Source organism: Bombus pascuorum, chromosome 1 (assembly GCF_905332965.1).
Source record: "Bombus pascuorum chromosome 1, iyBomPasc1.1, whole genome shotgun sequence".
Taxonomy (NCBI): domain Eukaryota; kingdom Metazoa; phylum Arthropoda; class Insecta; order Hymenoptera; family Apidae; genus Bombus; species Bombus pascuorum.
This window is the reverse complement of record NC_083488.1, coordinates 34,908,997-34,920,344: the sequence shown is the minus strand read 5'-3', so window position 1 is coordinate 34,920,344 and position 11,348 is coordinate 34,908,997. Positions and strand designations below refer to the sequence as shown.

Below are 11,348 nucleotides of genomic sequence, written 5' to 3'. Positions count from 1 at the left end.
TTTCGGTTGCTTAATCGGCCGCAACACGAGTAGTTTATTGGCCAACGATTGACCGTTGTAAATATCTGTTTTTTTATTAATCCCTCCAGACATATATTCGATAAAGGAAAAATGGTTTTCACACTTTTCCTCGCGTTCATAGGTTAGGATCATTAATGAAGTATATCGTCTTGTGTCTTGATCAATTACTTTCTACGATTTTTCCTCACCCTCTGCAAAAAACCAAATCTTCCGCATCAATGCATTGCTTGTTTCGGCCAGCAAAAAGGTTCGGCTAGTGAAAAACGTATCGAGATGTTGGCGTACACCAAGAATCACGTGTCTGAACGTAACACGTAACGTCGGATAAATATTCCAATAACCAGTTACTTTCAACGCACGCAATTATTTTTATCAACGAACGACGAAGATCGCTTGCAAACGATCGTAGTTGACCAATACCTTGGCAAAAATCGATCAAAGGCGTTAAAATATCACGGAAGAAAATTTCGGTTACAAATCGTCTGTTACTTGTTATATAACAAATGCACACGCGCACATGGAATACGGCTTTGCGCCATCTCTGATCCTCCTCCTCGACTACTTACTGTGGCGATCGATGCGACGTTATAAATTATACGGGGCGCGATAAAATCTATGAACGTTCGTACGGTCAGTACTACAGCGCAAACTGGAAATACGCTATGCACAGATAGAAAGGCTCGTATGGCGTCAAGTCGGTGGTCGATATATTTAGTCAAGTAGCCGTGTCAACGTATGCCACGTCAGAGAGGAAACGAGACTGTTCACGCTTATGGATCTGGCTGTTGCTGGATCAATGGACAGCGACCATGCGGCCAAGTGCAGAGTTTAATCGACGTTAGCATATACAAGAACCTATGAAGTTAGGGATCTGCCCTGTTTGTTCGCACCCTAGCATAGACAAGAACCTATTGATTTCTACGCTACCAGAACCTATTCACTCGTACGGTTCTACGGAAAAGTTCGTATCTACTTTTCTATTCGGGACAGACGAATATAAGAATGACAAAGTAGCGCAATTATGAAACTAATTGTAAGCCTAAGACAGAGGAATTAATCGTTTACTATATTTTGTAAACAACGAGACGCGCGTCATCGTTCAAAAATATAATAAACGATTAATTTCATTTTCTTAGATAACTTACAATTAGTTTCATTATTGCGCGGTTTTGTCATTTTTATACTCGTTTATCCCGACTTATGTAGAAAAGTAGATACGAATATGAAGTTTTCGTAGCGTGGAATTCAATAGGTTCTTGTCTATGCTAGGATGCAGCCAAACAGGGCAGATTCCTAATTTTATAGGTTCTTGTATATGATAATATCGATTAAATTCAGTTTGCTGCACTTGGCTGCACGGGGCAGCACCTGTACTGTGAAAAGGCTAGAACTGCGAGCGTTGGCACTCTCGTTTCCTCTCTGGTCACGTACATCGATCTTACTCGATGATATTATAGTGTTTCATGCAACGCGATATCTCGTAAGATGACAAGTCCATTTTTATCACTTTCAACGATCGAGTCGAACGTAATTCTTATATTCGCCGATATAACGGAAACGATCTGATTTCTTTCGAAGTCGATATTTCAGAACGCAACGCACGAAATTTCACGCGATGTCGGATCTATTCTGCGTTTAGTCGATGGTCAAACCAGGCGCATTGAACGCATATCGCGTGAAACGAATTATCGACGAATAGGTACAAAATCTTTCAAAATATCGTTTCTTATATTTTTCCGATTAGTACCTTTTTTAAAACGATAATAATAGTAGCATTTTAGCATATAATCTCTTTCATTTCAAAAGATATGTACGAGCAATATACATACATGTATGTAAAACATACATGTTATGGATTGATTTATTCGATAGTAACAATAGGAATAACTATAATGGTGACGATGATGATGGTGATAATGTTGATGATGATAATAATAGTAGTAATAATAATAGTAATAATAGTAATAGTGATGATAATAAGAAGAGATTTTCACTCTTATTGGGACGATGCGATGTAAAGGAGAAGCGAAAACGAACGCGTGTCTGTAAGACAAATCTATTTAAATATTGTCACTTGGCCGCGTGATCGCAGTCCACCAGTCCAAAGGCATACATTGACTTGGCATTATTATTATTATCGGATATTATCTATCTTGTCGTAACGAGGCCCATACACTGATAGAACCATCTGTGTAAATACGTGAACAATTCAAGAGTCATTCTCGCTATATATGTATTAAAGACAATGTGTGGAATAGTTATTAGGGAAAAGAGCGAAAAGAAAAAGAAAAACAATCAGACGTTTTATTCGTTTGTACAACAGTTATAAATATAGAACAATAATATATGTACAAGAATTAATTAGAAAGAGAAAAAACAAAAAACAATTAGAGAGCTTAGAAATGAATCTAAAAAAGTAATTGAATTTTATAATATTTCGTTTCATACCATGCGGCAAAATTGAAGTGGCAGAAGTGTTGGATTTCTTCGTTATTCGTATTACGTGCATAGACATGTATAGACGAAGCTGATCGTGTTTAAAAGCAAACGATGTCTATCGCGTTGCGTCTAAAAGAAAAGCGAAAATCAGAAAGAAAGGAGAAAACGCGTTTGTAAGAAGGAGGAAAAATAATGTGCTATTCGTGAAACGGGAGAAGATGGAAAACAAAGGGGGGGGGGGGGGGGAGAGAAGGGGAGTGAAACTTACGATGTATCATTTATCGAGGGGTAACTGGTGCTCCCTGATCGAACCTGCGCCTTTAGCACTGCCCGTTGTTCCCTTCTTGTCTTTTTTCAGAGCACGATTTCTTATGTTACATATGATTTTGGTAGTTAACCAGAGCGCACCTTTCTCGCAGATGCATTGTAAACCGCGTACAAAAGCAATTAATAAGTAATGAGGCTGATAACCTGTCGTGCACAATTCCAGACCGACGGTTTTTAACGAAGCCTTTACAAATTCCTCTGGCTTTGGTGCCATCCAAGTTGGTTTCCTAAAGATGTTACGTAGATATGTAGTATGCATATGTATATATAGCTATGAATAAATATGGATAGAAATCAAAGTGTTACTTATGAAATATTCAGGCGTTTAAGCACGTCAGAACGTACAAGTGTCCGTCTCGATGAATAAATGCATATAACGTGTCATCGAATAGAAAAAGAGAAGCGGAAGTCGCTTAAACGAATTCCGTTTGACTTACTTGATCTTTGACATCTTGGTGGCTACTGGGCCGGGAGTAACGCATTGAACGGTGACGCCGTGTGGTTCCGCTTCCGCGGCCAAATCGTAGCTGAGCTTGAGCACATAGGCTTTGCTAGCGGCATATACGGATAAATAGGGAGACGGCATAACCGCTAACGCCGAACTGATATTTATCAAAACGCCCTTTCTACGTTCGAACAGTTGCGGAAGAAGAGCTCTTGCGACTCCCGTTACCGCCACCACATTTAGCTGCAATATTTCCGTTAGACATCCTTCCGAGATGTTATTAAACAGATCTGGATGGTCGTAACTGGCCCCGGCATTGTTTATCACCACGGCGATCTGTTAATAAAGACGGATTACGATCGAAAGATTAAACGACAATCGCGAAAGATGGATCGTCCTTGAACTCGACACGAGCTCGACGATTCTCGATATATCGAATATATTTCGCGCTAATTTGACAATTTTCTAAAAAATATGTTTTCCTGTGCGTACCCGTGCATTAACAGCATAACACGATATTACAATTTTATACGTTACCTATATACATTATAACCGTGTATTATACGATTTTGAAATTGGCGGATAGAAATAATAAAAGGAACTGTTTGTATCTCCGGTGTAGGTTCGTGATCGCGTGCAAGTGCGTTAAATGGTACGTATAAATTATTATTCGGTACGTGCGATAGCAAAAATGAACGAACGAACGGACCGGATGGATGGATGGAACGAAAAAGAAAAGGCAGAGAGAGGATAAGAAAAAGGGGAAAGAAGAAATACCTCGAGTTCTTCGGTGGCTTTGGCGATTCTCGTGTAAGCCGCCTGTCCCTCGGTCAAGTCTGCTTCCACGATTCGAACTTCCACACCATACCGTTGTTTGATCTCAACCGCGACTTGCTCGAGTTTCGCTTGACTTCGTGAAACCAACACGATACTCAGACCCTTTTCAGCTAATTGTTCCGCGTATGCTTTTCCAATTCCACTGGTGGCGCCGGTAATCACCGCCCATTTACCTTGCGTCCTCAAGTCGATACCAAAACCGAAGCTCGGTCCTATTAGTTTCTTCCACACGAGAACGCTGACTCGTAATAAAAATCGCAGTCCGATCGCTGCTAATACGACCAACGATGCTTTTTCCAAACACGTCAATGTCATCCTGAAACGATGGACGATTCAACTTGGTTCGATCAGCGGACTATAAGTAGAAGCAACGATTCCCTCGAACAGTAACGCGTATCTACCGGTATCGTCCGCATCTAACCGTATGTCGTTCTCCCTACGAATTTTCTTCCTTCGTTTCTCCTCCCTTGCGCGATAGCACATCGGCTTGTCCCCGTATGCGATAACACGACGATCGAGCGAATCATTGGCTGACACTGACAGCCGAGGTTATCGCGTTGATATTTTTTCGTCGTGCGAGCGAACATACGTGTACACTTTTATACATTATACATAAATTAGCGTATGTATGTAGATAGCGAAGCGTATGTGCACAGAACATTAGTTACCTGTATATTTTACCGTATTATACATGTACGTGTATCGTAGTATCGTATAACATCGTATCGAACGAAATCGCTGCATAATAGTTGATGACGTACGTACGCTGTCTCTTGTAGAAGCGGCAAGTCATTTTTTACAACAGTAAGTATCTTCGAATCGAGAATAATTCCGAAATAAGTCTACGAAAGAGTCTAGGAAAAGATGAACTGGGTTATAACTGGGTAGACTACTAAAGCCTTATCGAAGGAAATTCGGGTCAACGTGATATTTGAAAAAAATAAACGCGAAGATTACCAATTTTTTTACATCGCTAAATTCTATCGATAAGGCCTCGAAGCCTTCGTTGTTGCTACAGCAACAATGAATGAGAATGAACGAGACACGATTATATTATACATGTCGTTTGTTCCTAATCTAGCGGCAATATTTGTTACACGTTCGTCAGTGGTCTATCTCGCTTATGAACTAAATTTATTCGCTTGTCCGTTGTTTCTTTCGTATTTCTTCGCTTTTACATACAAATTACACAATACTATTGCCGTTGTATAACGTTTTTAGTATTCGATTTTGATATCTCCTACACACGATATTTAACGACGTAAATATTAGCTATTTCCATATGACTGAACGATTTGGTAATTGCAAACTAGAATTCAACGATTGCGATACGAACGAGTATGTAACACGAAATGTACGCGAAACACGTATGTACATAAATATATATATATATATATATGCGTATATGTATGAAAATGTAAATGATAAAGGGCAATATCTTACTATCTTACTATCTTACTATGTTAGTATAGGCAAAACGATTAACACGGATAAGATGTACTGATAGTTTTAGCGAATTACCTGTATTTGATATCGTCGAAATCGATCGGCGATGCTGATGACGAGGACGATGATAATGAAGTTTCTTTCTCGATTCAACGTGTTGTTTCTCTTTGACACGATAGAGACGTTGTCGTGACCGTGAAACGATTAAGCTCATTAAAAAGTAAGTAAAAATGCTGTTCCGCGGGAGGAAAGGGAGAAAACTCTGTGTAATCACACGCGTGTGCGAGAAGAAGGACGAGGACGAGAAGCGACTCTGTGATTAATCGAAATATCGACGAGTGGAAGAGAAGAGACGAATGAAAAGACACGAACGATACGGAGCCGAGCAAACTGGAAGATACGCTCGGAGAGAGCAGGCCGGATCGCTGAAGGGTACGGAAGAGAGTAGCCGAGAGAAAGCGGAAAAGGGAGGAGAAAGGCGAAGTGAAAGGGAGGGAGAAGGTGAAAAGGGGGTGGGGTGGGGGAGAGGGAAGGAAAGGGAAGGGAAGCCGAAGGAAAAAGGAGGAAGCGAGAGGAGACGATATCGTGACACGGTCGATGGTAGTAGGAAGCGTTGCGGAGTTTGCGCGGGCGCACACCTAGATAAGCATGTGAATGCGAATTCAGGCGATCGCGAACGAGACGTGTTTGATATACGTATAGTAAGTATGCGCGAGTATGCGCAAGTATGCGCAAGTATACTGGTTTAGTGGTTTCAACGTATAGATCGTAAATGTATCGACATAGACGGTCGGCGCACGACGACGAGCAACGTCAGCGTTAAATCGACTTTCAGAAGAAAGTCGTGCTTCCACCTTTTCTTTGCCAAGGCAGGGGAACGGTTAATTTTTTCTTTGACACACTTTGCTTTGGCACATTCTTGTGCAGCAAATACTGCCGACGAAAATATCGAAAAAGTGGAATGCCAGCGTGGATAATTTGCCTCTGCGTTTCTCCTTGCCTACTGCGTATTGCGTATTGCTTGAACGTATCAAACGATATATCCAATAATATATCCACCGACAACGATGTTCGCCTAAATACCTAATACGAATAATCCGATCGTAATTTGTCTATCGTGGTTTCAGACTCTCTTTATTTTATCGTTTACAAGTTGCACGAGTTTCTATACTTTGTTGTCTTCGTTTTTCCTTTTTCCGCTTCTCTTTATCTTCGTCGTCGTTGCCGCTTCGTTTGGACGTTGCGTTTACGCGTTATATCGATTTCGAGTACGGTTAAACGTTCGCAAGCTTCGAACGAGCGAGTTTCCATCGAGCGAGTATCTTAAAGTCTACGTTTACGTATTATCTGCGCTTTTATACATAACTAACCGAGTGTCCTTAGTTATACTAGTTAGCTATAGTTATATTAGTTATAAAATAGTAGTAAATGAAATAAAGTGTGCAGTAAATAAACGGCAAAGCAAATAAATTGCGAAGGTACGATAGAACCGATACACGTGTACGCGTGACGTTTCTCAAACGTGCAAGTCGGTGGTGTTGATTAATCGCTCGGAAGTATCGGGAATCATGCCCTTTGTTCCTGTTTTAACGACGCGTCGACCGATCAACATCGTAACGTTACGATCTGCTTGGTGCATAGTTTGTAGGTGAAATCGTCTCCAAAGCAGAGCCTTGGTATCGAAAGATTTTGTCCAATCCTGCCATTCTCCGCGAGTGATCTTCTCACTTTCCATCTCCAACAACTTCTCGATTACGGTCCGTAACCATATATTCCAATCTTTGGCCACGTCACTGATGTACTCGAGCCATCTGGTCCAATTTCTAATTTCTTTAGACTCTACTTCTGGCATGTATCGTTCCATGAACGCCATCTGCGATTTACTTAGTATCGATCTTAACCAATTTGCCATCTTTCCGCATACTATGTTCATAATGGTCTTCAATTCTTCCGTCAATAGATCCGGGTTTTCCAACCTTACTATGTTACTCAACTTTTCGTAAATCGCACGATGTATGCCATTCGTTATCGGATCATCGCCCGTATTTTCCGGCATGCTTTCGATCATCTTGTAGATAGTATCGATAATCTTGTCGAACGTAAGGAAAGGAAGATCGGTTTTAAACAGTTCTTCCAAACCCTCGATAACGTCTATATGTTTGGCTAATTCCATCTCAACCGGCGATACTTCCACTCTCGTTTCGTCCAACGGTTCTTCCACCTTCTTGTCTTCGACTCGACCTTTTTCCGCTTCTGCTTCCACTTTGCCTTCTATCTCTGTTTCTAGTTCCGATTTTGGCTCCACTACCGCCACTTTTTCTGCTTCCGATACTGATTCTAGTTTTGCTTCTGCTTCTGGCTCTGGTTCCGATTTTGCTTCTAATTTTGCTTCTGGTTCTAGTCCTGCTACTGACTCTGCTACCGGTTCCGATTCTGATTCTGGCTCTCGTTTTGTTTCCGCTTCTGCTTCTGCTTCTGCTTCTGCTTCTGTTTCTGCTTTTGCTTCTGCTTCTGCTTCTGCTTCTGCTTTTGTTTCTGATTCTGATTCTGGTTCTGGTTCTGGTTCTGGTTCTGGTTCTGGTTCTGGTTCCGATTCTGGTTCTGTTTTCGGTACCAGCTCTGGTTCTGGTTCTGGCTCTGTTTTTGGTACCAGTTCTGCTTCTGTTTCTGCTACCGGATCTGCTTGTAGTTCTGGTTCTGCCTCCGATTTGATTTCTGGTATTTCTTCTAATCCTGATCCTGCTTCTAATTCTTTTGCCACTTCTGCTTCCATATCCGCTTCTATCTCCGCTTCAACTTGAGCCTTCGGTTCAGTTTGTATCTCAGTCTCCACTTGTGCTGCTGGTTCCACTTGAGTTTCCGTTTCCATATCCACTGGCAATTCTATTTCCTCTACTTCCGAATCTTCCGTTCGAGGCTCGATCTCTTTCGTTTCCGTTTCCTCGTCCATCGTTTTCGCATCCTCTTCCCAATCCAAGTCTGATTCGCGGTCTTCGTCGTCTTCTTCGTATTTCTTTAGATCCTCGTCCTTATCTTTCTCCTCCTCGTCGTCATCGTCCTCCTCCTCCTCCTCCTCCTCGTCTATTCTCATTTCCTCCTCTTTCCTTCGACATCGTTCTACAAGTTTCTCCTCTTGGTATTGCGCGACCTCGGACAGCACTCCGGTTATCCAACAGGCTATTACATCGGCCAAATAACGCACTTGTTGCGATTTACGATCTTCGTCTTGCGGAGGGCTATATTCGAGAACATCTGTCAGACGCCTGATTATCACTTCCGCGACATCGTTCAACTCCGACTTCGGATACGAGCATTTCGATTTTAAGATGCTTCGGACAAAACGCTCGGCCATAAGATATTGACAAGAAATTGAATCTTTGTCGAAAAAACCTGCGGTTGCCATACCAACGCTTGATTTTTTCAATTTGTTTGCCTCTTTATATTGCCATTTCTCCATTCCTCCTTTCCTCTTCTTTCCGCCAGACTTCTTTTTACGCGAGATTTTTGCAGCTTGTCTACAAAAGATATTTCACACCCGTCTACAACTCGACGATGCTTCGAGAAATTTCAAAATTATTTTTCCAACCGCATAACGATCGTTATTATGTGTCTTTCGGTGGAAGACGAAACAGAAGGAAACGAAACGAAACGAAACGAAACGAAAAGAAACAAAAAACAAAACAAAGAATATAAACGAAAAAATAATGTTACCCGAGTGCATAAAGAATGGTTTAAACGATCGATACGTTACTCAGGAGTTAAACAAGTTTCGTTCTCTACGGTTCGAACGAGATTATCCACGAAAGCAGGCGGTAATATCGACGCGCCTTGTTGTAAAGTTATTAGCATTCGTTGTCTGGTCGGTTGTGCCAATTCTTTGATTCGCGGTGACACTGGTCTTAGTTTCCTAAGCACCGTCTTCTGCTCGTCTGGCGGACATTTGCGACTATGTGAAAATATTAGAATCTTTTGTTACGTTTGTTATTCCGCAAAACCGACAGTATCAAAATGTATCTCATTGATGAAGTTCAAAGTTTCACCTTGCAGTCGCTAACATATTGATATAATCTTGTTTCGTTAAACAGTGTCTAGGTATGGTGTCTAATTTTGCGAACGTGCAAGGCTCTCCATATACCGAGACCTCTGTAAATTTTGACGTCTTTTTCTTCCTGCCTCTCTGTTTCTGACAGCAATCGTCGTTCGACCTCTCCGTATGCTACGGCACAAATTTATCATAAAGTTAGCTACCTTCTTTCATACGTCGATGAAAAACATAATAATCTCCGTTCGTTGATCGAACCATTTCAGATGCTGAATCGAACGACGTTCGATTATCGTTACGGATTTAAATTGTTTTCGCAGGAAATTCTATGGAACAGTTGAAACGGCAGCGAAACAGCCCTCGAGAGCATCGAATAAAAGAGTATGCAAATCCGACTTGTATGCGTGTATATTATATGGTAAACATTGAATAAAGCATTTTCTTATGTATATATTCATGATGATAAATTAGTTTCTCAATCGCATTTAACCTGCTTTAATTAGAACATTGAACATATTTTTTACGTCTATACTATATTAACGCGATTCTTTCCTATTTCAAACGTAAGATATCCGTGATGAAAGAAGAAAGCGAATCATTTGAAAATGTTGAAACTTGTAGTTCCATTTGCCTTAGTTTTCTTTAAAGGTGGCTTATCACAGTGCTCCCATCTTTTCTTCTTTTCCACTATTCGTGGATAACCTTCGAACGTATCGTCCTTTTGTCCTCTCTTTATTTCACGCTCGATCGAAGTGGCTCGTTTAACGTCTTCGGGCGAATCGTCGTTTTTTTCCATGTTTCTTTTTTCTACGAACAATACATTCACATGTACACGCATACATATCTATCTGCTATACGTACATGTATAATACGATATAATATTAATTATCCTTTTTGTAGTTTCATTCTAAACAATTCTATGTAAATAGCTTTGAATAATTCTCCTTTCTTAGATATTCGTCATACCTGACGTACAATTACAATTTCTAAATTTGATCCAACATGCAAACTGTTATCCTGTTTCTTATTTCCTCTTGCTCTTTTCTTCTCTGTGTGTCGTTATATGTTCCTTATTTCTTTTTATCGTTGCAAGTGAGTATCGAGATGGATTTACTTGAAATTTTTTTACATTTTGTATAAAGTCGTTAAAAGTGGTAGGTTAAAAGCGATAGGATAGGGGAATCTGTTTTGTTTTGAAAGTATAGATTTTCATCTCGCTTCCATGTATAGATACGGTATGCGTGTAATCAATCGATAACATAAATATGAATTCAATCGCTTAAACGGATGTAACGCAACGCTTGCGACATATCTATACGGTCATTCATTGTTTCTAGCAGTTTTAATTTAGTCCATTATTTTAGATATTCATTGACGCATACGATATCTATGTATGCATATGTGCGTGCCTGCGTGTACGCGTGTGTATACGCGCACGTTTGTATTTTATAGAGGATATATTATACACTCATTCGGTTGTTCTTTATCGTAAAAAATGTTATTATTTTCACCATACGTATAGAGAAAATATTATGCGCAAGATAGTCAGGCATGTTGTGTATACACATGCAATAAATGAAAGAGCGAGAATAAGTAAGTATGCATCATTGGCGGTATCTGTGGCGACATTCCATGATACGGTGTGAAGCGGCAGATGATACTTCGATGGACGAGAGAATATTCGATCGCAGTGGATAAGGTAAGCTCGCCGAAGGCATTGCCGAAGGATAGCGTGGTGACTGACACGGTAGAAGAATGGCAATTGCTCGTAGAAAGTTGTGCGGATGGCTC

General features: G+C 40.6%; 2 protein-coding genes across 2 annotated transcripts; both read right to left on the bottom strand.

The window, feature by feature from the left end:
* Positions 1-2,311: 2,311 nt before the first annotated feature.
* On the bottom strand, positions 2,312-5,813 carry LOC132912415 (very-long-chain 3-oxoacyl-CoA reductase-like). Its single transcript, XM_060969811.1, has 5 exons — positions 5,591-5,813; positions 4,010-4,385; positions 3,225-3,568; positions 2,729-3,014; positions 2,312-2,589 (listed from the first exon to the last, which is right to left on the bottom strand). Exons 2-4 carry the CDS (start codon positions 4,382-4,384, stop codon positions 2,735-2,737), a joined length of 999 nt encoding a protein of 332 aa, XP_060825794.1. The 5' UTR covers position 4,385; positions 5,591-5,813; the 3' UTR covers positions 2,312-2,589; positions 2,729-2,734.
* A 966-nt stretch (positions 5,814-6,779) lies between these two features.
* On the bottom strand, positions 6,780-10,771 carry LOC132912498 (histone acetyltransferase KAT6B-like). Its single transcript, XM_060969953.1, has 5 exons — positions 10,524-10,771; positions 10,189-10,364; positions 9,556-9,731; positions 9,267-9,461; positions 6,780-9,030 (listed from the first exon to the last, which is right to left on the bottom strand). The coding sequence occupies exons 2-5, from the start codon at positions 10,351-10,353 to the stop codon at positions 7,032-7,034; spliced, it is 2,535 nt and encodes an 844-aa protein (XP_060825936.1). The 5' UTR covers positions 10,354-10,364; positions 10,524-10,771; the 3' UTR covers positions 6,780-7,031.
* Positions 10,772-11,348: the final 577 nt, after the last annotated feature.

Excerpts from the sequence above, each read along its gene's own strand:
- LOC132912415 (XM_060969811.1), bottom strand. The coding sequence starts at position 4,384 with ATGACATTGACGTGTTTGGAAAAAGCATCGTTGGTCGTATTAGCAGCG. Across the intron at positions 3,569-4,009 it reads AAGCCACCGAAGAACTCGAG|ATCGCCGTGGTGATAAACAA; the intron begins GTATTTCTTCTT and ends CTTTATTAACAG. Across the intron at positions 3,015-3,224 it reads ACCAAGATGTCAAAGATCAA|GAAACCAACTTGGATGGCAC; the intron begins GTAAGTCAAACG and ends TAACATCTTTAG.
- LOC132912498 (XM_060969953.1), bottom strand. The coding sequence starts at position 10,353 with ATGGAAAAAAACGACGATTCGCCCGAAGACGTTAAACGAGCCACTTCG. Across the intron at positions 9,732-10,188 it reads CACCTTTAAAGAAAACTAAG|CATACGGAGAGGTCGAACGA; the intron begins GCAAATGGAACT and ends TTTGTGCCGTAG. Across the intron at positions 9,031-9,266 it reads GAAACTTGTTTAACTCCTGA|ACAAGCTGCAAAAATCTCGC; the intron begins GTAACGTATCGA and ends TATCTTTTGTAG.